At 36.4% G+C, this 22436-nt stretch overlaps 5 protein-coding genes across 6 annotated transcripts; 2 read left to right on the forward strand and 3 right to left on the reverse strand.

Annotated features, from left to right (window-relative positions):
• The first annotated feature begins 44 nt into the window (after nt 1–44).
• On the forward strand, nt 45–4723 carry LOC106418016 (cyclic nucleotide-gated ion channel 18). The gene is made up of 7 exons (XM_013858707.3): nt 45–1780; nt 2240–2452; nt 2527–2837; nt 2899–3010; nt 3091–3327; nt 3405–3799; nt 4024–4723. The coding sequence occupies exons 1-7, from the start codon at nt 1316–1318 to the stop codon at nt 4433–4435; spliced, it is 2145 nt and encodes a 714-aa protein (XP_013714161.1). The 5' UTR covers nt 45–1315; the 3' UTR covers nt 4436–4723.
• Nucleotides 4724–4886: 163 nt separating this feature from the next.
• On the reverse strand, nt 4887–6971 carry LOC106417787 (UDP-glycosyltransferase 90A1). Its single transcript, XM_013858534.3, has 3 exons — nt 5874–6971; nt 5290–5625; nt 4887–5177 (listed from the first exon to the last, which is right to left on the reverse strand). The coding sequence occupies exons 1-3, from the start codon at nt 6867–6869 to the stop codon at nt 4989–4991; spliced, it is 1521 nt and encodes a 506-aa protein (XP_013713988.3). The 5' UTR covers nt 6870–6971; the 3' UTR covers nt 4887–4988.
• A 7390-nt stretch (nt 6972–14361) lies between these two features.
• LOC106416421 (pyrroline-5-carboxylate reductase) lies at nt 14362–16067 on the forward strand. 2 transcript variants are annotated; one of them, XM_013857294.3, is made up of 7 exons: nt 14362–14622; nt 14713–14761; nt 14887–14978; nt 15152–15224; nt 15308–15428; nt 15498–15623; nt 15706–16067. In XM_013857294.3, exons 1-7 carry the CDS (start codon nt 14422–14424, stop codon nt 15728–15730), a joined length of 687 nt encoding a protein of 228 aa, XP_013712748.1. In that variant the 5' UTR covers nt 14362–14421; the 3' UTR covers nt 15731–16067. The 2 variants fall into 2 exon arrangements, with proteins under 2 accessions (XP_013712748.1, XP_013712747.1); XM_013857293.3 differs by having other exon boundaries at nt 14363–14622; nt 15498–15603.
• A 199-nt stretch (nt 16068–16266) lies between these two features.
• On the reverse strand, nt 16267–18846 carry LOC106416689. Its single transcript, XM_013857606.3, has 6 exons — nt 18652–18846; nt 17786–18076; nt 17532–17638; nt 17308–17440; nt 17029–17223; nt 16267–16922 (listed from the first exon to the last, which is right to left on the reverse strand). Exons 2-6 carry the CDS (start codon nt 18062–18064, stop codon nt 16575–16577), a joined length of 1062 nt encoding a protein of 353 aa, XP_013713060.1. The 5' UTR covers nt 18065–18076; nt 18652–18846; the 3' UTR covers nt 16267–16574.
• Nucleotides 18847–20020: 1174 nt separating this feature from the next.
• Nucleotides 20021–22359, reverse strand: LOC106418386 (formate dehydrogenase, chloroplastic/mitochondrial). The gene is made up of 5 exons (XM_013859082.3): nt 22118–22359; nt 21381–21555; nt 20760–21300; nt 20443–20680; nt 20021–20319 (listed from the first exon to the last, which is right to left on the reverse strand). Exons 1-5 carry the CDS (start codon nt 22199–22201, stop codon nt 20206–20208), a joined length of 1152 nt encoding a protein of 383 aa, XP_013714536.1. The 5' UTR covers nt 22202–22359; the 3' UTR covers nt 20021–20205.
• Nucleotides 22360–22436: the final 77 nt, after the last annotated feature.

Below are 22436 nucleotides of genomic sequence, written 5' to 3' on the forward strand. Positions count from 1 at the left end.
TGATTTTTGGGTCGATTCAGAATTACTTTTTTTATACAAATATTCTTGACTAATTATGTTAGATAACTATTAAGAAAATATAATATGTTGTAATCTTTATGAATAAAGTTTAAAAATAATTTCTGAAATGCATATGGTATGTATAGTTATGCAATTTGACATATTTAATATAATTACCAAAAATTATATTAAAGTAAATTAATATTAAACACAAATATGATTACAAAAAAAAAACATAAATATAAAAATTAAAATTTTCAAAAAAAAATAAAACAAAAATATACCCGAAAAATCTAGGTACGTAAATTAAATGAAATGTCCAAAGACGTGTGGCTCGTGAGTCTCTTGGAATAGATAAAGTAAACTCGTGCGGCTCAAGGTTAGAACTAATAGTTCTTTCGTCACTTCTTACACTACTACACAGCCATGAGCCATGAATTTTCTTTTGAAGGAAAAAAGAAATATGATATGATGGAAGTTGTTGTCCCTTACTTTACTTGAAAGAAGTTGTTGGTTCCTTAAGTGTGGTATATGGATAAACATCATATTATTAGTGACGTATTAATATTATGTTCAAAAAATTTCAATATCTTCATCTATTTATTCTCTGTTCCTTTTATATTTGCATCATTGTTTCTAAGGAATTTCATTCCCTTTTTGTTATAGGTCATCTTACGGTGTCATCAAGCTTGCACACTAGCTATCTCCCCACACTACCACTATATGCTCATAGAATGTTTGGTACCCGTGCTTTAGTATCCTTTTTATTTATACACAGAATTATTTTTGGCGGAAAACTCAATTAAATAGTTTTTTTCAAAAAAGAAAAGAAAAAGACACTTGTTACGAAAAAAAGAAGAAGAAAAAAAAACAGTTTATGTTACAATTTTAAATAAATAATCTGATTAGTGACCTGATATTTGGGCCAGAAGGTTCAAGAGCTGTGAATATTGGGCCGATAGGTTCAACAGCTCACTACTATAGACTTTGTTCCGCTCATAGTTTAGGAGGCAAAACGTATGCTGTTTTGAAAGCATATAAACGGCGTAAACAATAATAACCCTTTAGGAACCAAGTTTCCGTAAATACCCTCACTCTCCTCCTATTTCAACGGCCCTTCTCCCAATTTTCCCGCGAGAAATCCTCTCCTTCCATAATCATCAAAAGAAAAAAAAAATGCCAACAAAAAAAAACAAAAAAATTCACGACGCAAGCAAAGTGCCCTAACCATTCCTCCTTCCTCTCTCCACCAATCGCTACGTACCTCTCTCTCTTAACTGCGGAATCCGATTAACACCGGAATCCGCCATGGAAGATGAATAAGATCCGATCTCTCCGCTTCCTCCTCCCCGAGACCATAACCTCCGCCGCATCTAACCGAGGATCTGTCGCCGTACACTACGGCAGCCAAGTCCTTCCATGGCGGCATCAGATCCTGGACCCGGACAGCAGCATCGTCACCTACTGGAACCACGTCTTCCTCGTCACCTCCATCCTCGCCCTCTTCCTCGATCCTTTCTATTTCTACGCTCCTTACGTCGGCGGCCCCGCGTGTCTCTCCGTCGACGTCGGCCTCGCCGCGACGGTCACGTTCTTCCGCTCGGTGGCCGATCTCTTCCACCTCTTGCACATTTTCATGAAATTCAGAACGGCCTTCGTCGCGCGGAGCTCTAGAGTTTTTGGACGCGGTGAGCTCGTTAGGGATCCGAGAGAGATCGCTATGAAGTACTTGAAGAGCGATTTCATCGTCGATGTTGCCGCCATGCTTCCTCTTCCTCAGGTTCGCATGCATGACTACTAGCTTATTATTATGTAGCATAGATGTTGATAATGGTCTAGGTATAAGGTTAAGGAACATAGATAGACAGATATACATCTTATAATGTAGCAGAAATATATCTTGCATTCTTGTAACCTTGTATTTTAAATTCTGAAATCAGCTCGAATGAAATCGGCTCGGCTTAAGACTAATGGTCGGGTCAAACCGGCCTGACTATCTTGGTCATGTCGGTTTAAGATTGATGAGACTTTTTTAATAAGTCGGATCAATTTTAGTTCAGTTGGGCAGCATGTGTTCGAACTCTAATACTATATTATGAATCATGTTAAATTTCAGTGTCGTTTAATTTTATGGTATTTATCTATTTTCAGAATTAATTTTCTTGTATCCGTTATATGATATTAATTTTCACCATCATCAAAGCCTTATATGTTTGTTCTGACAATCTTTTGATCTCAGCTTGTAATTTGGCTAGTAATTCCAGCCGCAACCAACGGGACTGCTAATCATGCCAATAGCACGCTCGCCCTTATCGTTCTCGTCCAATACATTCCAAGATCATTCATCATATTCCCACTTAACCAAAGGATTATAAAAACAACCGGGTTCATCGCCAAGACTGCTTGGGCAGGAGCTGCATACAACCTCCTCCTCTACATCCTTGCTAGTCACGTAAGTTTTCTCCTCGTCTCTCTCTAGATTTCTTCAGTCTAAGTTGCTAAGAATCTCTATCCGTTTGTGCTCAGGTGTTGGGAGCAATGTGGTATCTATCATCAATTGGGCGGCAGTTCTCGTGCTGGTCCAAAGTATGCGAGAAAGATCACGCCCTGAGAGTTTTGGATTGTCTTCCTAGCTTCTTGGACTGCAAGAGTCTACAGCAACCTGAGCGACAGTATTGGCAGAATGTTACTCAGGTTCTTTCTCATTGTGATGCTACGAGCAGCACTACTAACTTCAAGTTTGGCATGTTCGCTGAAGCCTTTACCACTCAAGTCGCTACTACGGATTTTGTGTCAAAGTACTTATATTGTCTTTGGTGGGGTTTGAGAAATCTAAGGTATTAACAACCTTTGATCCAACACATTTATTGTGTCTTGTCTAACCGTTCTGTTTTACAGTTCTTACGGCCAGAATATAACCACAAGTGTATATCTTGGCGAGACCTTGTTCTGTATTACAATCTGTATTTTTGGGTTGATTCTCTTCACACTCCTGATCGGTAACATGCAAGTAAGATTCATAGCTTAATTCTTGAAAAGCTTTTCAATACATTTTTTTTGTATTTTTCTAACAAAAGATCTTGTGGAAAGACATCATTACAATCAATGTCTGTAAGAGTTGAGGAATGGAGAGTTAAGAGACGAGACACCGAAGAATGGATGAGACATCGTCAACTACCTCCAGAGCTTCAAGAACGTGTCCGAAGATTCGTTCAATACAAATGGCTTGCAACTAGAGGCGTCGATGAAGAGTCAATTCTCCAGTCTTTACCTACTGACTTACGCCGTGAAATCCAACGCCATCTCTGTCTTGCTCTTGTCCGCAGGGTACATACACTAACTTTGTCCTTACAAAAAATTAATTGTTTTTCATTTCATAAATCACAATATTTTGCTACGTGCAGGTCCCGTTCTTCTCACAAATGGATGATCAACTTCTTGACGCTATATGCGGATGTCTTGTCTCATCTTTAAGCACGGCAGGGACCTACATATTCCGTGAAGGTGATCCGGTGGATGAGATGCTCTTTGTGATTAGAGGACAAATAGAGAGCTCAACTACAAACGGAGGAAGATCTGGTTTCTTTAACTCCACTACTCTAAGACCTGGTGATTTCTGTGGAGAAGAGCTTCTTACATGGGCCTTGATGCCAAACTCTACACTTAATTTTCCTTCTTCAACCCGTAGCGTCCGTGCACTCTCTGAGGTTGAAGCATTTGCCTTAAGCGCAGAGGATCTTAAGTTTGTTGCTCATCAGTTCAAACGTCTTCAAAGTAAAAAATTACAACACGCTTTCAGGTACACCATTTCTAGCATATAATGATGCAGAACCGGTCATGAGCATAAGCTAGTGAACCATTAGCCTATATTCCTCAAAATTTAGAAGAAAAATTGGCCACTAATTTTTTAGTAATTTAGAAAAAAATTGAACCCATATTAAAATGTTTATACAACCACAAAATCTGAGGTCCGGCCATGCATGGCATGCATGAATCAAATCTCATTTACGTCCATTAATTCAGGTACTACTCACATCAGTGGCGAGCATGGGGAGCTTGTTTTGTGCAATCCGCATGGAGAAGATACAAGCGACGAAAGCTCGCTAAAGAGCTCAGCTTGCACGAGAGTAGCGGATACTATTACAGAGATGAAACAGGATACAACGAAGAAGGCGACGAAGAAAACTACTATGGAAGCGACGACGATAATTTCGAAGGTGAGAGACTGTCTGTGGACAACACAAACAACAGCCAAAACCTTGGAGCAACAATGTTGGCATCTAAGTTTGCAGCAAACACGAGAAGAGGCACGAATCAAAAGGCTTCAAGTAGTAGTAGTACTGGTAAGAAAGATGGATCTTCGAATAGTTTGAAAATGCCTCAACTATTCAAACCTGATGAGCCTGATTTCTCTATGGATAAAGAAGACGTTTAAAAGTGTGACATGTTTGATTTTTAGTTGGTAAATAGTGTTAGGAAATAAATATTTGGGATTTTAACTTCTAACAGCATGATTAATAGGGGGTGCTTAGCAAAAAATTAATATAATAGCGGGTGTAATAGCGGGTGGGACCCACACAAAAACTAAGCACCTGTAATTATTCTGCTTAATTAAGCACCGGTGTTAGTACTGTTTTGCGGGCCCCACTGATACGTGGCGATCCGCGATTGGTTCGTTTTTAATTTTCACAAGAAAAACCAAAAAAAAAAAAAAAAAATTAAACACCCCATTTGGGGGTGCTAGGGTTAATGGTGCTCTAATATTTTCGTTTTTTATGTATCGGTTTGAGAATGTTAGATAGAGCAAAAGATTGTAGTTTAAAAAATTATATTGTTCTTATAATGTCTTAATGTTATATTGTATGATCTGTTTCTCATATCAGATATTTATAACACATACAAACTTTTTTATTTTTTATTTTATTCAGAAGAACAGTAAGGTTATGACCTTAGTCAGATTGAAACAACAACCAAGAGTACACTGCTCTCTAATCATGGCTTGACAGCTTATTAACATCATTTGTTTCTCTAATCTTACATAACTCTTCAAGAAGCAAACTCAAATTCTTCCATGACGAACCTGTCCCTTGAGCCAAAGCTTCTCTAGCCATTTCTGCATACTCTTTCACGTTCTTTCTCGCAGTCTTCCCCATCTCTCCTTCCATCAACACTTTAACCTATATTGTACCAATAAAAAAAATATCATAACTGAAGCCAGCAATATTAATTAAGTTTTTTTTTAACACAACAATATTAATTAAGTTCATTCAAAACATTTTGTTATAATACCTTTTGACTGACTTCTTCTCTTGACACGAACCCTTCGAGAGTTCCATCTTCTGTTTCGATTCTTACTCCGACCTTTAGCTCCTCCACGACCAACTTGGCATTGAGTGGCTGCTCGGCCATCATTGGCCAAGCGAGCACGGGAATCCCGGCGCATATACTCTCTTGCGCCGAGTTCCATCCGCAATGGCTTAAAAAACCTTTCACACTTTCATGGGACAGTATTTCCCATTGGTCCACCCAATCTCTAACAATCATCCCATGCTCTCTCACTCTCTTCTCGAACCCTACTCCAATCATATCTTCCACGTCCATTCTCGTGACCCACAAGAAGTTTGCCTTTATTATTAACAATCAGTACCATATGCGTAAATTATAACAATCATTGTCACTCTATTTATGGAAAACGTCGTGAAGTTAATGCCAACTACTTGTATGTTTTCTCATTACAAACTAAATTTTATATTGGTTGATATCATATACCAAACTAATAATATTTGCATGGAGTTATGTCGAACAATTTGAAAAGTCCAATATATGGAGCTTCAATGATCAAATACTAAAATTTTACTATTTTACGCACGTACCTTGGAATCTTCCAAGCCTAAGGCTATTTCTCTGAGCTGCTCGTTCGATATCTCAGCCTGCGTTCCAAAGGCCACGTACAAAACCGGACATCTTTCCTCTCGCTTCCGGTCCAACCAGTCAATCCAAATCGGTTTATCACTTTCCGGTTTAGGAGGGTTTACCAAGCACAATGGCCCAACACACCACGGCTTGGGCTCACCCCTAACGCCTAGGCGATGGTCAACGAACGTTGACTCGAGCTCGTAAAAGCTGTTCACTATAACCCCACGGCTCTTCCCAGTAGACATTAATTGGTCCATGAGTAAATCGAACTCTGGACCTGATTGATCCGGTTCGATGCAAACCGGGACGAAGTCGCACTTCTTAACCCGGATCCATGGAAAATCCGGTACAGTAACCGGTTCGGTATCGGATTTAATATTTCCCGGTTTGGTAAAGAGTTGGTGTACGGAGACGGAGTTGTAGAGAGCCGACGAGTACGAGTTCATGCCGAAGAAGGCTAGTCTCGGGATCTCGAACTTAGCGGCGGAGTCCAGTGTCCACCACAGGAATCCGTCGGAGACCATGAACGTGACTTGCGGAAGATTCTTGAGCGTTTCTTCGAAGAGAGGCTGGAGAGATTTGGTTGCACGCGTGAAAGGCACGTATAACGACATGGAAGGGAGCTTGTCGGTGCTTTCGACTCCGGGAGGGATTCCGGCGATGTTTTCCGGGAAAGGGAGGGAGATTATTTTGATAGATGATGTGACGTCGGAGAGGAAGTTTGAGATGAAAGGTTTGTTTTGTGGGGTGGTGAAGATGGTGATGGACATGGATGGCTCTTCGCCGTCGTTGGAGGAGGAGATGACACGGCGGTGACGGATGAGGAGGCGGGCGAATTGGAGGAGAGGGATGGTGTGGCCCTTTGACATGTAAGGGAAGAGAACCACATGATGAGGTGATGGTGAAACTGACATGTTTGCGTGTGTTTTCTTCACATTGTTTTCACAATACATTATTTATAGGTCGGGATTTACTTAAATTTTATTTTTCTTTAATATTTCACTTAATTTTGTTTGTTGAATGTATTTATTATTTGTTGACTTGATGGTTCCAAAGAAGTAAAGTGCTTGAAGTCTAAAGAACATTTGAAAATATGTGGCTTTTTATGTAAATTTTAATGATAAACGTTACTCATTCTGTTCCTGAAAGTAAAATTTTTTAGAGTATACATGCTTATTAAGAATTTAATAAATGTTTATAATTTAATTTATTTTTTACTTTATTATACACTTTCCAATAACTTTCCAATAACTTTCCACCAATAAAATTTAATCAATTCAAATATTCTCAATTAATGTTCCTCAAAAGTATAAAAAAGTACCTTAACAATATAGAAAATTTATCTTTGTGGAACAAGAAAAAAATTTAAAACATCTTACTTTCGGGAGCGGAGGTAGTAGTAATTAACATTGAAATAAATATCAATCAAATTAAATACTTAAAATTATTAAATATGGTAAAAAATCGTGGTTTTTGTAGAAACTAAACAATAGTATGATTTTCTAAGTTACCAAGTTGGAAGTTTTTAATGTTATTCCCCCCAAAATACAGTCAATTAAAAGATATTCTGTCTAAGAAGAAAAAGGAAAAGAAAGATCACACACAGAATCAAAAGTATTGTCAACATTAGGGCATCTGCATCGGCGAACTGGGGGAGGGCGCGATTCCCTATTTCACTATTTTGATTTTTTTTTTGTTTGATTTAAAAAATAATAATAATAATAAGGGGATTCCCTATTTCATCATTTTGATTTTTTTTGTTTGATTTAAAAAAATAATAATAATAATAAAACCGTCATGTGTTGTAAGATCCGCGAAACATTAGGGCATAGGCACTATTTTCTATTTCATTATTTTGATTTTTTTTTCTGTTTGATTTAAAAAATAATAATAATAATAATAAAACCGTCTCGTGGGGCCTGCGAAACATTAGGGCATCTGCATCATCAGCGAAATTGGGGGGCGCGGTTCCCTCGTTTGACATATGTATAATAAATTTTCATTTATTCACGTCTCTGCATGCACGTATGCAGTTTGTTAGAGCTTTTAGACATGTGTTTTGAATCAATTGCTTTGGAAAGTAACATCGATAGTCCACAGGGTAATAACTTTGAATAACAAGAGAAACTTGTTTTTACATTGCAAAACAAATACACACGTGTGTGAAAGGGTGGCATATGTCAGTTTATGATATAATAATAATAATAATATGAGTTGATTGTTCTCTATGTCACTTTTTGATTTATCTTTACATTAACAGCCAATTCTTACATGTAAGACATTTTGTTATGGGCTACCAATAAATTGTGGACAACTTTGCTCTAAATAGACATTTGATGCGTGGACGGATGATGCGTGGACGCAGATGCGTGGACGCAGATGAATGTAAAAATTCTAGAAGTTTCATCAGAGCAAACTCCACAATAGCTGAACTTAATGACACAATCCCAACAACAATGTTTGTCTGTGAACAGGAAAATCCACAGAAAAGAAAATTTTGATTATGTTATGGATTTGGACACTAACATAATCATAAATAAAGAACAAGAGAGATCTCTTAAATTTGTAGATAAGAAATTGAAGCTTGATGTGGTGGATAGAGTAGCAACTCAAACACTAAACATTGATTAAAAAATATAACATATTGAAAAGCTATGATATGGATGCCAAGACAGAACCGTATGTGAGAGACGCGATTCCCTATTTCATTATTTTGATTTTTTTTTTCTGTTAGATTTAAAAAAATAATAATAATAAGACCACCACGTGTTGTGGGGCCTACGAAACATTAGGGCATAGGCGATTCTCTATTTCATTATTTTGATTTTTTTTTCTGTTTGCTTTAAAATAATAATAATAATAAGATCGCCTCGTGGAGCCCGCGAAACATTAGGGCATCTGCATCATCAGCGAAATGGGGGGGGGGGGGGGGGGGGGGGCGCGGTTCCCTCGTCTGACATATGTATAATAAATTTTCATTTATTCACGTCTCTGCATGCACGTATGCAGTTTGTTAGAGCTTTCAGACATGTGTTTTGAATCAATTTATTTGGAAAGTAACATCGATAGTCTACGGGGTAATAACTTTGAATAACAAGAGAAACTTGTTTTTACATTGCAAAACAAATACACACGTGTGTGAAAGGGTGGCATATGTCAGTTTGTGATATAATAATAATATGAATTGATTACTCCCTGGATCACTTTTTGATTTATCTTTACATTAACAGCCAATTTTTATATGTGATGCACTTTGTTGTGGATCAGCAATAAATTGTGGATAACTTTGCCCTTAATAGACATTTGATGCGTGGACGGGTGATGCGTGGACGGGTGATGCGTGGACGGAGATGCGTGGACGCAGATGAATGTAAAAATTCTAGAAGTTTCATCAGAGCAAACTCCACAATAGCTGAGCTTAATGACACAACCCCAACAACAATGTTTGTCTGTGGACAGAAAAATCCACAGGAAAGAAGATTTTGATTATGTTGTGGATTTGGACACTAACATAATCATGAATAAAGAACAAGAGAGATCTCTTAAATTTGTAGATAGAAAATTGAAGCTTGATGTGGTGGATAGAGTAGCAACTCAAACACTAAACATTGATTAAAAAATGTAACATATTGAAAGGCTATGATATGGATGCCAATGTGTCCACAATATTAATAACTTTAAACCAATTACGACCACATGCATGTCTAGGGAAAAAACAAGCTTGAGTGATGAAAACAAAGTTAAACAAACCAAAAAGTTAAAAAGAGTCAACTCCTCCTCCAAAACTATCGGTCAAAACGAGTCAGCTCCTCTTTCCGGTGAGCCACACCATGGATTCCGAGCTCAACATCGTCGTGGATGAGCTCGGTGAAGCTGCGGTGGTTCGAGCTCGTCACAATCCTCCACCATGAAATATGTAGTATGCTAAATTTTGAATTTTAATCATAATTTTACTCATCCACAAATAGCCGTCCATGTTTACCCATCCATGCTTATCCGTCCATATTTTCCCACACTCATCCACGGTCTTCAAACATCCACATATCACTCATCCATAACACAATCATTGAATACGTGTACAAGTATATATTTTAAAATATAACAAAAAAATATATCAAAGTGGATATCAAATTTTAGAAAATAAAAATCATAATTTATTATATCAACAAAATTTGTTATATGTATTTTTAATTTAAAAATAAAAAAGGTGGTCACTTTGTAAGGAAAAGAGAGAGAAAAAATTATCAGCTGATATGAGGAGGATGAGGTTCGAACACAGACACTAGACTAAAGGGAATATTTATTATTTGTGGCCGAAATTTGTTTATAAATTGAACGGCCGGAAACAATCTGATTCTTCTGTGTGGTCCAAGGACCGGCACTGTATATTAGGCCATATGTCCTTATAAACTAATCTGTTAAGAAATGAAAAGAGACTTTATTTTGCATGAAAACGTTACTCAATTTTTGTTGTATACACTCTTTTCTGATATGCCTTGTATACACTTTTTTCCCTTTCTAGCTAGAAGTTAATTGTTGTCACGCGTCGTGAAGGAACTATATATCTATATTATTAAAAAAAAGTATCCATTTAAAAATGTTTTTATTTAATTAATTAAACTCTTTTTTTTTCTTGTTTTTTTCATTTGCATTTATGAAATATCCTAAAACGAATAAAACTGCCTAATTTATTACTTGTCTTTTCAGTTACATTAATGAAATATGATTAAATAAATTTAAACTTCATATTTTATTGTTTGTCTTTTTTAGTTACTTTAATGAAATATCCTTAAATAAATTTGGACATAATGTCATTTAATCAACCAAAAAAACTCATAGGTTATCATTACGTGCATAATTTTAATAATGGAGATTTATAAAAACGTGCATCATTAAAATGTTACCTAAAACATGCAGCACTAATATATAACATACATCAATAAAACTAGAATTTAACTCACACAATTGTACGGATATTATTTTCAGTTGATTAAATTTAAAAATAATTACTTATTCAAAAAATATTTAAGAATGACTATGTTTTTAAAAATTATATGGTATTATTTGCTCATAATTCATTTGTCATTTGATAACTTGTTAGAAAGAAAATTTTAGCATAATATAACTCAGTTGTCATTTGCTAAATTTATGGTTTTTATTTATATTTTTTATTATTTAATTATAATATTTTCATTTTATATTTGAAAGATAAATGAATTTTTTTTCAAACAATATTTTTGTAAATGTATTTTTTAAAAAATAATCAATTAAAATTGTTATTATCATTGAATATCATTATTTTTGACATAATTTGAGTTTTCGTTTACATCAAAACTTATCAAATTTTAGGATAATTTTAATTTAAAATGTAATTTTCATATTTTTCAAACAAATTCTAAACATATTTTTTAAATATTTTGTTATAATTGTTAAAAAAATATTGAGTTGCATTTCAAATAAAAAGGTAAAGATATTAAAAATATTCTAATTAAAATATGTAAAATTTAATATAATTTTAAGGAAATGGTCAAAATAAAAAAAATTACACATAAAATAATCATGATTTTTGTTAACTGGGCGGATCATTATTTATATGATATCGCACACGAAAGAAAAATTTCTGTTTTTAAAATTATCTGATTAACTCTATATTCATTTTTTTTTATTTTTTATATGATATCACACATTCGTAAAAATAGATAGTTTAAGATTCAAAAAAAAATATTTACTGAATGAATATAATATGAACGAATATTACAAATACATCATTTAATAAAATAAATAATTAAAAATTGAAAATTCATATCCGCGCTGGCGCGCGGATCAGGGTCTAGTATCGTTATTAATTTAGGAATCCAAATACAGTTCAACTCATTTGTCATTCAAGTATTCAATTCAACAATACTGTTGTATCTATGAAAATTTAAGCTGGTAATGAAATATTTGTAACAAAGTTTAACTGATTTCTATATGTAGTATTGTAGTTCAGTAACAAACATTATAATGTATCGGCTATTACCAGTGTTCTAAAAATCGGTCTACGCGGCGTCTAGGCGTCCGACTAGTCGGCAAAATGGGCATGAGCGAAATGATTTTTTTCAAACAGATTTTTTTAAAAATCGGTCTAGTCATTGCGCCCAGGACCGGGTCTGGATACAAGTCCATCAAGCATTTGCTTGAGGGCCAAACAGTATAAAACTATTTTTGGGACCAGTTTTCCTATTGATTAGGTAACATAGATGGTGCAAAAAGCTATTATTTGAGTCTCCTCCTTAGGCGCCCTGGGTTCAGAATGCTGATTAATGCTGTTTTGGGACAAAAAAGTTTTTTCTCGCTTTTAGTCTGCTAAATGTCAGGCACGGCCCTGATTACGCCTAAAAATCGGTCATTGCGCCTAAACAATAATCCCGTACAAAATGCCTAACCACCACCTAAGGATATTTAGAACATTGGCTATACTCTTGTATATTTGACATGTCTAAATAATCCAGAGCTAATTTTTACATGGGGCCTTATCCTCGAAATATTATAACTTCAAGCCGGACTTTATAATTTATTCTATTAAAATAGCAGTGTGATCCATTGATAAAATTAGGGTCCAACAATTATTTCAACCACTTATTATTGTCTTTATATAAATGTATCTAATGTTATTAAAGCACTAACCACGTTCTATTTGTCTAACAAAAACAGTTTTGTTTTTCTTTCTTGAAAGCAACAGTTACGTTTTTTTTTTTTTTTTGTAACAAGAAGCAACAGTTACGTATTTCTTTCACAACAAAGTTCGATTTATTGATTTAAGGATTGACGAAGCATATAGTTGAAGAACAGAAACATAGACGATGGTCAATGAAGAATCAGAATGTGATGGTGGATTCTTATATAGCCATGTGTTATCAACAATCGGTGCCCTATTCTTAATAGGTTGCTTACTGCCATGAGTTGAACTATTCCTAAAGAGTGTGATGGCGGGTTCTAAAAAACAATGGTCAAATTTGTTTTGTGAAGAGAAGACGAATTCTGAAACCTACAATGGTGGTGCGACGGTGATGACGTCACTTGGTTCATGACAACCAGTAACCTAATTTCAGCATGTGTTGGACTTATTATGGTTGTAAATTTGTAATGAATTATTTCAAAACCATTTTGTAAAAACCTTTTGGGCTTAAGCAATGAATCAAACATTGACAAAAAAGCAATGAATCAAACATATGACAAAAAAACATTTTCTCTAAATAGCCAAACAAATACATATAGTATCATATTTACAAAATATTAATATAAATAATTGAAAAGCTGTTAAGTTGACATCTTAAATAATATTTATTTTTGATTCATTATTATAAAGTAACTTTTTTGAAATTCAATTCAGTATCTATTCTATTAAATTAGGAACATGACATATATGTTATGTTTAATTATTTATTCATTCTATTAATAATAACTAACTTCATGCATTTAATTTATAACCTCCCTTTTTATTTTCTTTATTCTAGAAACCCATAACTCTAATTTATACTAACTAGAATTCACGAATACATTATATATATGAGTGAAAAATTAATTATAAATTAGAATTCACAAAATAATGTAGAATAATGACAGTTAATTTAAAATGGGTTAATAATTATTATCTATAATAATAATTTTATGTTAAATGGCAGTTCCATTAATAATAATAAGGTATAAATAGTACTTTAAAGATTTAACCATTTCAATACTCATTAATTATTTATTAATAATTATTATTTATATTATTTAATATTTATTAAATTAAACCACTAAAATAAAATCAAGTTGAAATAAAAAATTATTAAATTATCAAAACCATAATGCAAGGCTAAATTATCTCAAATCCTTAAAAAATAGTTTCATTTAAAATGAAAAATTAAATCATATAAACTAAGTTTAATAAAATTATAGAAAAAGATTAAAACATAATACATAGCGGGTTGAAAATATAAAATATTTTATTTAAGTTAAAATATTAAAAATAAAACCAGTGTGAAATAAGTTTAACAGTGGGTTAAATAAACAAAATCATAATACAAGTCAGAATTATTTTGAGTCTTCAAAAATTAAGTCCTATTTAAAAGATCAAAAATAAGTCATATAAATAAATTTTAGATAAAGTTCAAAAAAATCAAAATATATAATTTTTTAAAAATCATAATTTTCATTACGTAAAATAATTTTTTCAACAAAAAATATATCCGTCCTTTGTCAGAATCTAGTTTGTGTTTGAAGGAAGAGTGAATTTAGGTTGCCGTGTCGTTTCTGGTTGGTTACAGGTTTTCATCGCTTTGTGATAAAACGCCGTGCTTTGTATAAGCGAGTCCGTTTACAAGAAGAGTGAATACCTTATTCTATTGGGCCTTAGCTAAAACCCCAATGAGCCACGTGATCTGCACGTGCAGACTACAACACTGATTGCCTGAACCAACAATAGTAAGAGTTATCATCATTTAGAACCTAAATCGTTTTCAGTCAATAATTTATTTTGCGATGGAGACGCTTCCAATTTCCGCGGAGAGCTTCAAGGTAGGGTTCATCGGAGCTGGAAAGATGGCGGAGAGTATAGCTCGAGGCGTCGTTGCCTCCGGGATGCTTCCTCCGAATCGCATCTCCACCGCCGTTCACTCGAATCTGAATCGCCGTCAAGTCTTCGAGTCCTTTGGCGTCAATGTCTTCTCCAGTAGCGAAGAAGTAAGTAAATCTTCTTCTCTTTTACATTTCTCTATTCATTTGTCATTGGAGTAAAACCATGAACTGAGGGATTTTGAAATCTTTTGGCAGGTTGTTAGAGAAAGCGATGTTGTGATCTTCTCTGTGAAACCTCAAGTTGGTATGGTTTCTACATCTCAGTTTTATTCTCCATTGAATCATAATCGAATAGAAAATAAAACAATTTGAGATCTATAATCCGTTGATCTGCGGAATTTACTTAAAGCTGTACCTTGTCTTATGCAGTTAAGAAGGCCATCACGGAAGTAAGGTCAACGCTCTCTAAGGATAAGGTTCTTGTTTCCGTTGCTGCGGGGATCAAGTTGAAAGATCTTCAGGTTGTCATCTTTGTTGATAAAGGAGTATACTTTGTCAGAGAGATCTGTTAGTACAAGTTCATCAGTCCTGAATCATAAGCTCTATGGTTCTATCACTACCCATCAGTGTTTGCATCTAACATGCTCCCTTTGAAACAAAATCTGAAAGATTTAATTTTTTGGTCTTTTGCTAGGAATGGTCTGGTCAAGATCGATTCATAAGGGTGATGCCTAATACACCAGCTGCAGTTGGTGAGGCAGCTTCAGGTAGTTTCTCCAAGAGTCCCTGTTTGTGGTTTATTACTATCAAATGCCTACTGATGATGAAGGTTATGTCTTGTGTGAAACAGTAATGAGCCTTGGAACAGCGGCAACGGAAGAAGACGGAGCACTTGTGACTAGGTTGTTTGGCTCTGTGGGGAAGATGTTCAAAGCTGATGAGAAAATGTTTGATGCTGTCACTGGTCTCAGGTACGTCACGGTTTCTGAATGTCTTAAGTTGTTCAAGTTACCATCTGAAAATTTTCGATCTTGTTACAGTGGAAGTGGACCAGCGTACATATTCTTAGCCATTGAAGCTTTAGCTGATGGAGGAGTAGCTGCTGGTTTACCCCGAGAACTTGCTTTGGGTTTAGCTTCACAGACGGTCAGTCAGCTGACCCATAGGTCCCTCTACAGCTTCTTTAATCTTTTTTTTTTCCAAACCAAACCTAGAAAGAGAAGCCTGAGCTGTGTGTGTCTATGGCAGGTTCTTGGAGCTGCAACAATGGTGAGCAAAACCGGGAAGCATCCGGGTGTGTTGAAAGATGATGTTACTTCACCAGGCGGGACTACAATAGCCGGAGTTCATGAACTGGAGAAAGGTTCTTTCCGTGCAACACTTATGAATGCTGTTGTTGCTGCAGCTAATCGAAGCCGTGAACTCTCGCAGAGCTAAATTATATAAGAGAGTTAGTTGCATCTATTATTTCACCTCACAGATTCACCAAAATAAGAGGTTTTGATATTGCTTTGGTAGATGTGAAAACTATTTATCTGGTTCCTAGTTTGGTTCAGATCTCAGCTACTTTGTTACTATTCTTATATCTAATAAAAACTTCATATGTCTCAGTGCTGGGTATTAAACTATTAATAAGGGTGGAAACAGTAATAAACTGGATGAAGCACAATATATGACCACTAAGCTTAAGCTTGCAAGGGACTAAGGTGGACTGGCTTGCCTAAACCATCTAGTACTATGAGTCAATGCCTAATCTAGTCAAACTCCAACAAGGAATATCCATATATGACAAGTCAATAGAGGCTTGAATCGTCAAAGAAATCGACTAATTTGCATTTATTCAAAAGACTCGGGACTATATTACCAAATCTTGGTATAGAATATATATACACACATTAGACAAACATAGAAGAAGAAAGTCACTGAAGAAGACTGAAGAGAAAAGAAAAAAAACCAAGATTTTTTAATAACCAGTTTTCACTCTTTTTTTCCGGTCCATAATTTGCCAATTTGGTAGATCACGGCCGGAGAAATACCATGTAACCGTATGATCCGTAGCAAACGGTTAAAGAAAGGAAAAATCCAAAAAAGTAGTAGAGAAGGCTTTATAGCTGTGATCAAGAAGATGAACCTGTAGTAACCAAACCCTCCTGAGCAGTCACTGCCACAACATTGGTGACACGAAGCACGGCTTGTGCGCTTAGAGCCGACAGCTTTGACTGGCAGAAGATTTCCCAAGTAATTGGCTCTGCCTCTGGGGTTTGCTCTTCCTCTTGCGATGGTGATGGTGATGATGATGACGCTGTCTCGGGTTTGATGAGAGGATGAACTTTTTCATACACGGTCTGAAGTTCAAGTAGGACGGTGCGTGCAGCCTCGCGGGATTCAGGGAGCTGATCACTAAGCTGAGACGCGGCCGCTTGAACTAGTCTGTCGATTCCGTATTCTTTAATACCTTCAACGCCCTGGAATATGTATATCATAGTGCACGGAGTTGTTGGAATTGATACATAACAAGTGATGTGTTTGTAAGAGATATATCTTTAAAAAACAGAGTTGAGCTTGTATTACCAATCGAGGAACACTTCGGGAAAAGCATAATGATGCTTTTGCACGGATCCGAGGATTCCTGTTCTTGAGACAAGGTTGCAGCTTTGGTAACAGCAGAGTTGGGGAAACATATTTGGTCATTGATATTAACGCTTTGTCTGCTGCCTCGCAGACAAACCTTTTGTCTTGGGATGATTTGAGGAGGAGTTGAGTAAGCTGAAAGCATAGTGTATGAAACGTTAGTTCCATCAACGTACACAGTGAAAGAGTAAAAAAAGAAAAAAAAAAATAAAGAGTTACCAGAGAATCCAATAGATCTGTTATATGGTCGTTATATGCAATGAAGATGTCTGCAGAAGTCATGCATGCGGTTTTACATACGGCGCTTCTAGGATTTTTCAGTGATTTCACGACGAGTGGGATCACTTTTTCGCTGTTAAGGGGAAATCACCGTGAGACTTCAATTTGCAATCTACTTTTAAGAGATTTAAGTTATAGACATCCGTATAGAGAAGATGGCTTACAGCATAGGCAGCATTGCATCCTTGTGGAATATAGAAAGGCGACGAACATTATTAAGAGCGTCACAGACTGATACCCAATCCTTGGAGTGAAGACCAGCTAGAACCGACTGAAGAAAAAATGAGAACCAAACTGACAATCATATTCACAATCTATATATAGATGTATATCATCGTAGTTGTGGACATATGGTTGTAGCGATGCTAATGGAATTAATACAATCATAACACACAGAAGCAAAAAGCATGAAATGTACCTTGAGAACAGCATCAGCATCAGCATCAGCATCAGCATCGTCAACATCATTCAAGTTCTCGGATTCAATATATTCAACTTCCACGGTAGCTTTCTCTCCCTCGGGCTTTTCTGTTTCTACAAGGCTGGGATTCAAAGCAACAGAGCTTGGTAATGGTCTATCTTCAGATTTTCCATTCATTTTTCCAACACAAGGCTTAGTTAAACTTGCTCTACATTCACTCATCTTCTCAGTTACAGGAAGAGAACTCAAATCTTGTAAAGTATTAGCGGCGGCCATACGTGAAGTTACCTGCGTGAAGAAATAGAAATAAGTCAACCAACGAAACAAAATAACTGTAAAGTAACTGCAACCTAGTTAGCTTTACTTTTACCTAATATACTGAGACTAAAGTGAAACTCAAATCCGTTTCTAGCTCATCACATAGGAGATAGATCCTTGGAAATCAAAGTTACTCACAAATCTCGATGAGTTCAAGTCTATAAAGGAGCTCAAGAAACGCCACCAGCAAACTATTATTCGCAATGAGTAAAGTATGGAGAAAAGTAGAGAATCTGAGTAACTCTACTAGTCAACTTCACAGACTATTGAACTAAGATCAAAGCTGACCATGGCATAGATCTACAATTCGAGCTCGAGATCTTCTAAGCAATTTAACAATCACATCAACAACAAAAAAACAGGATCTCACTCGATACACTCTCCGAAGATCTCAAACTAGTCCTCGCGATTCCAAATCCTAAAAGTTTTCTGATCCCAGAGATCAAAACTAGATGAAACGTACGCATGTGAATATGAGAATATCTACCTACACCAGTTCAAAGTTGCATTATGCGTTTACGGAAAATGAGGACAGAGAAATTTACCGGCGAATCAAGCAGTGGCAGCAAGACGTAGCAGCCTCTCTGAGCAACAAAAGCGAAACGCCGTGGACTCGAAAATCGTCGACCTTAGAAATCTCAATTCAAGGAAATGAAATTTGAACTGCGAGAAAACGAGTGAGAAAGAGTCTTTTTTTTTTTTATTTCGCTGAATATACGACTATTAAGCGGCGATTAACTTTCACGAGTCGTATTCATATGATGTGCTTCTAATAAGCGACGTCGTATTCGTACAGTGTGTCGTGTATAAGTTTAAGTGATTGCCTCTCGGTTGAGATTAATGTTCTTTTTCTGCTAATCTGATCTGATCACATATATTATTCCCCAAAATATCCTCTTGACTGAATCTATTATTTCCAAATAAAATTCACTTTCTCTGTTTGGTTGATTTTATTTTATTCTTTAGCGATTATTATGTTACATTTTGTTTGATTAGATTTTTTAGATAATGACATTCCAGCGCCAAAAACATCCTCGCCAACTGTCGACTAGTCGCTGTGAATCTACCAATATGGCATAATCTCTTAGAAATGGTTTTCTTCTAGCAATGTTTCTTTTTAATATGAAAGTTGATAACGATGACTTTAAATGTCTACATTTTTTGGTGCACATACAAAAAAAAGGATGGTCTAAGAGCATTGAATCAATATTGTTTCTTTAGTATCAGAACTATATTCAAATCTGCTCAGAGCCGTATAATAACCAACTTGAATCATTTGTGGGATTTGAGTTTAGAGTAGTGAAAAATAGTGTGTGGTCTGAAGTTTAAGTTGATAACGAAAAGGTTTGTATATAACCAAAGTTTCAAAGTTTTGTATCTAAGATAATCAAATACACAATGATGACGAGAAAATCAAAAGCATTTCTTTACTCAACATTTTCTGATTCAATCATTAGAGACTTATAACTTATTATATATTTTAGTTCGTTTAATGATTGTGCATATCTTTTAATAAAAAAATTGTCAACATTCCGGTTGAGTTATGATTCATAACATGTCTCGCAGAGAAATTACAGATTGAATGATTATCATCCATCCCACTCTCTTCTCCCATCAAGAGAAAATGAAAAACAATATATATCATAGTTTTAATACCCATAATATTGATTGATATAGTTGTCCAAAGATTAAATATTGGTACAAACATGGATGACCCACGCTCTACAACATGATTATACAAATGTTGTCGTAATGGCTTAGTTGGATCAGCGTCGGTGTGAGTGTGCCTAACCAGAGTGGGTCGACCCGGTTTCATTTCCGGTTTTACATTACCAAAATACTTAAACCAGCACTCAGTCAATTAGGCTCTTAAAGCAGTTTCACCAATTCTCGGTTCATCTCTCAACGATCAAATATAACATATGAATCATAGATAGACAAGATAAATGTCACGAAATAGCAGCGTTACATACATGTCTTGTTGGTTTATTACAATGTTTTCAAATGAACAAAGCACAAAACGTTGATAATTTATTTAATTTAACCGTCTGCTTTGCCCTTTGGAGACGAGACTTGATAGTGCTGAAAGTTGAAACAGCTTACCTGTATTGAGGAGCAAGCTCACCATCCTTGACGATGTAGTTCTGAGCAGGGAAGTCCTCTCCCTTGAAATACTTCTCCAACATGTCTTTTGTCCCCGCCGCATATCGTAGCTGATTAGGACCAAAGCACAAGACTCTTGCAGATTAGTAGTGACCAAATGACATGTACAACTTCTGGATTACATCACTAAGCTAAGACACCATATTTTTTTATTCGTTTAACATTATATGTACCTGGGCATCAATGGTGGTGCCAGAGATGTGAGGAGTCATGGCTTGGTTCGGCATGTAACGCCATGGATGGTCCTTAGGCGCTGGCTGCGGGTCCCACACGTCTCCGCTGTACCCTCCGATGTGTCCGCTCTCAACCGCCTCCACCACCGCTTGCCTATCCATGATGGCTCCTCTCGCGTTGTTCACAATCAAAACGCCTTTCTTCATTTTCCCTATCATCTCCTTGTTAAACATTCCTCTGCATGAAACAAGAAATCAAATCACACGCAAAAACTCTTAACTCGTGTGTTTTTATATTAGCATCGTACTTAACTTACCTTGTCTTCTCCGTGAGAGGAGTGTTGACGACTACAACATCGCATTTAGGAAGCATCTCATCAAGACTCTCAACATACTTAGCACCAGTTTCCTTCTCCATCTCCGGTCCCATCTGAAGCCTGTCATGGTACAACAAGTTGCACCCGAACGGCTTCAGCCTCTGTAGCAGTAGCTTCCCGATTCTACCAGCTCCCACAGTTCCAACTGTCTTGCCTTCCAGATCGTACGCTCTGTAAGCAATGCCTGCCACGTTCCACTCTCCATTCACGACTTGGTTGTACCCCGGAACGAAGTTGCGCATGAGGATCAAGATCCTCATCAGCTCGTCTTCTGCCACGGAGACAACGTTGCTTCCCGTGACTTCAGCCACGGTCAGTCCAGCAGCCGCAGCCGCCTGCAGATCGATGTGGTCGGATCCAATACCGGCCGTGAGGAGAAGCTGAAGGTTCTTGGCCTTCTTGATTCTCTCGGCGGTGACGTAAGCCGGGTGGAAGGGGGTGGATATTAGGACGTGAAGGTCTGGGATATGCTTCTCAAGCTCTGTTAATCATATAAGAAATAGCATAAGCCACACCTAATATGGATTTTTTGTATTAAGCATTAGTTGTATGAATACTTACCGCAATTTGGACCTTCTTTGTCGTCAGTGACGATGTAGTGATGACCTTGTGATTCAAGCCAGTTGCGGATACCTAAAGCGTTCTCGACGCAGCCAAGGAAGTTAGGATTCTTTGAAGCGTATTCGTTGGCCTTGTAGAAAACTCCAACAATCTTTTTGCTATCTCCAGAAGAAGCCTGTTTAAATCAGCCAGTTCAGAAAGCTTTTTAACATGTATTCAATGTATAAAAACTCTGAAGCATCAAAGAGACACCAATCAATTAATAAATTAACCAAGCCCAAACCCTTAATAAGATGGGTTAGAGGCCCAAACCCATAAGATTGAAAAAATTCAAACATCGTGCCGTCTATCAATTTCAAGAAAGAGACACCTTGTACTTTTACATTTACAATGAAATCTAACTGGCTAATCTAACCGGACCGGACAGTTGTACTTTCCTACAGTCATGCACGGGTCTCTGATTCATATCCCTAACAACACGGGTTCTTTAACGCTAACTAATCAATTTTAGTGAAATCGTAGATCTGAAAACCTTAATGACATACACAGAGCCGTCTTCAACAAACGAACACAAAAAAAAAAAGAGAGCCTAAATCAAAGCAAGTTCACCAGCACAGAAAACACTGAGAAAACTGCAAAGTAATGTACGATTGATTGAGCACGAGCCCAACTTATAAAACTTAATATCAGAAACCGTGAAAGAACATCAAAAAAAGAAGAGATCTGAGGGTTCGTACATGAAACTGTCTGGCAAAATAACCAGAAGAAGAGGAGGAAACGCAGGAGGCTCTGATCGCTCCGGTGATTCTTCGCATCGCCATCTTATCTCTCAGTAGATCCGAGCTCAAAGTAAGGAGATTTTATAAGTTTCGCTACTTGCTGTCGATATTTTTGTGGAACCACTACTCGGAGAAGACGAAGAAGAAGTAGAAGAAGAAGAAGAAGAGAGAGTATATATTTATACATGAAGATGAAAGTTCACTCACGCACCTGACCCAAATTCTATTCGTCTCTATCTAGTACGCCACGTGGCAAATTAAGATATCCGACGGCTCC

Source organism: Brassica napus, chromosome C9 (assembly GCF_020379485.1).
Source record: "Brassica napus cultivar Da-Ae chromosome C9, Da-Ae, whole genome shotgun sequence".
Taxonomy (NCBI): domain Eukaryota; kingdom Viridiplantae; phylum Streptophyta; class Magnoliopsida; order Brassicales; family Brassicaceae; genus Brassica; species Brassica napus.

Bases quoted from the DNA above. Each gene is read 5' to 3' on its own strand.
- LOC106418016 (XM_013858707.3), top strand. From the start codon at position 1,316: ATGAATAAGATCCGATCTCTCCGCTTCCTCCTCCCCGAGACCATAACC. The intron at 2,838-2,898 runs GTATTAACAACC...TCTGTTTTACAG, and splicing joins TGGGGTTTGAGAAATCTAAG to TTCTTACGGCCAGAATATAA. The intron at 3,328-3,404 runs GTACATACACTA...TGCTACGTGCAG, and splicing joins GTCTTGCTCTTGTCCGCAGG to GTCCCGTTCTTCTCACAAAT.
- LOC106417787 (XM_013858534.3), bottom strand. From the start codon at position 6,869: ATGTATTGTGAAAACAATGTGAAGAAAACACACGCAAACATGTCAGTT. The intron at 5,626-5,873 runs GTACGTGCGTAA...TTAATAATAAAG, and splicing joins TAGGCTTGGAAGATTCCAAG to GCAAACTTCTTGTGGGTCAC. The intron at 5,178-5,289 runs GTATTATAACAA...GGTACAATATAG, and splicing joins GAGAAGAAGTCAGTCAAAAG to GTTAAAGTGTTGATGGAAGG.
- LOC106416421 (XM_013857293.3), top strand. From the start codon at position 14,422: ATGGAGACGCTTCCAATTTCCGCGGAGAGCTTCAAGGTAGGGTTCATC. The intron at 14,979-15,151 runs GTTGTCATCTTT...GTCTTTTGCTAG, and splicing joins TCAAGTTGAAAGATCTTCAG to GAATGGTCTGGTCAAGATCG. The intron at 15,604-15,705 runs GTCAGTCAGCTG...TGTCTATGGCAG, and splicing joins TGGGTTTAGCTTCACAGACG to GTTCTTGGAGCTGCAACAAT.
- LOC106416689 (XM_013857606.3), bottom strand. From the start codon at position 18,064: ATGGCCGCCGCTAATACTTTACAAGATTTGAGTTCTCTTCCTGTAACT. The intron at 17,639-17,785 runs GTACATTTCATG...TTTTTTCTTCAG, and splicing joins ATGCTGATGCTGTTCTCAAG to TCGGTTCTAGCTGGTCTTCA. The intron at 17,441-17,531 runs GTAAGCCATCTT...TCCCCTTAACAG, and splicing joins GATGCAATGCTGCCTATGCT to CGAAAAAGTGATCCCACTCG.
- LOC106418386 (XM_013859082.3), bottom strand. From the start codon at position 22,201: ATGGCGATGCGAAGAATCACCGGAGCGATCAGAGCCTCCTGCGTTTCC. The intron at 20,681-20,759 runs GTAAGTTAAGTA...TGTTTCATGCAG, and splicing joins CCTCTCACGGAGAAGACAAG to AGGAATGTTTAACAAGGAGA. The intron at 20,320-20,442 runs GTACATATAATG...GGTCCTAATCAG, and splicing joins GCACCACCATTGATGCCCAG to CTACGATATGCGGCGGGGAC.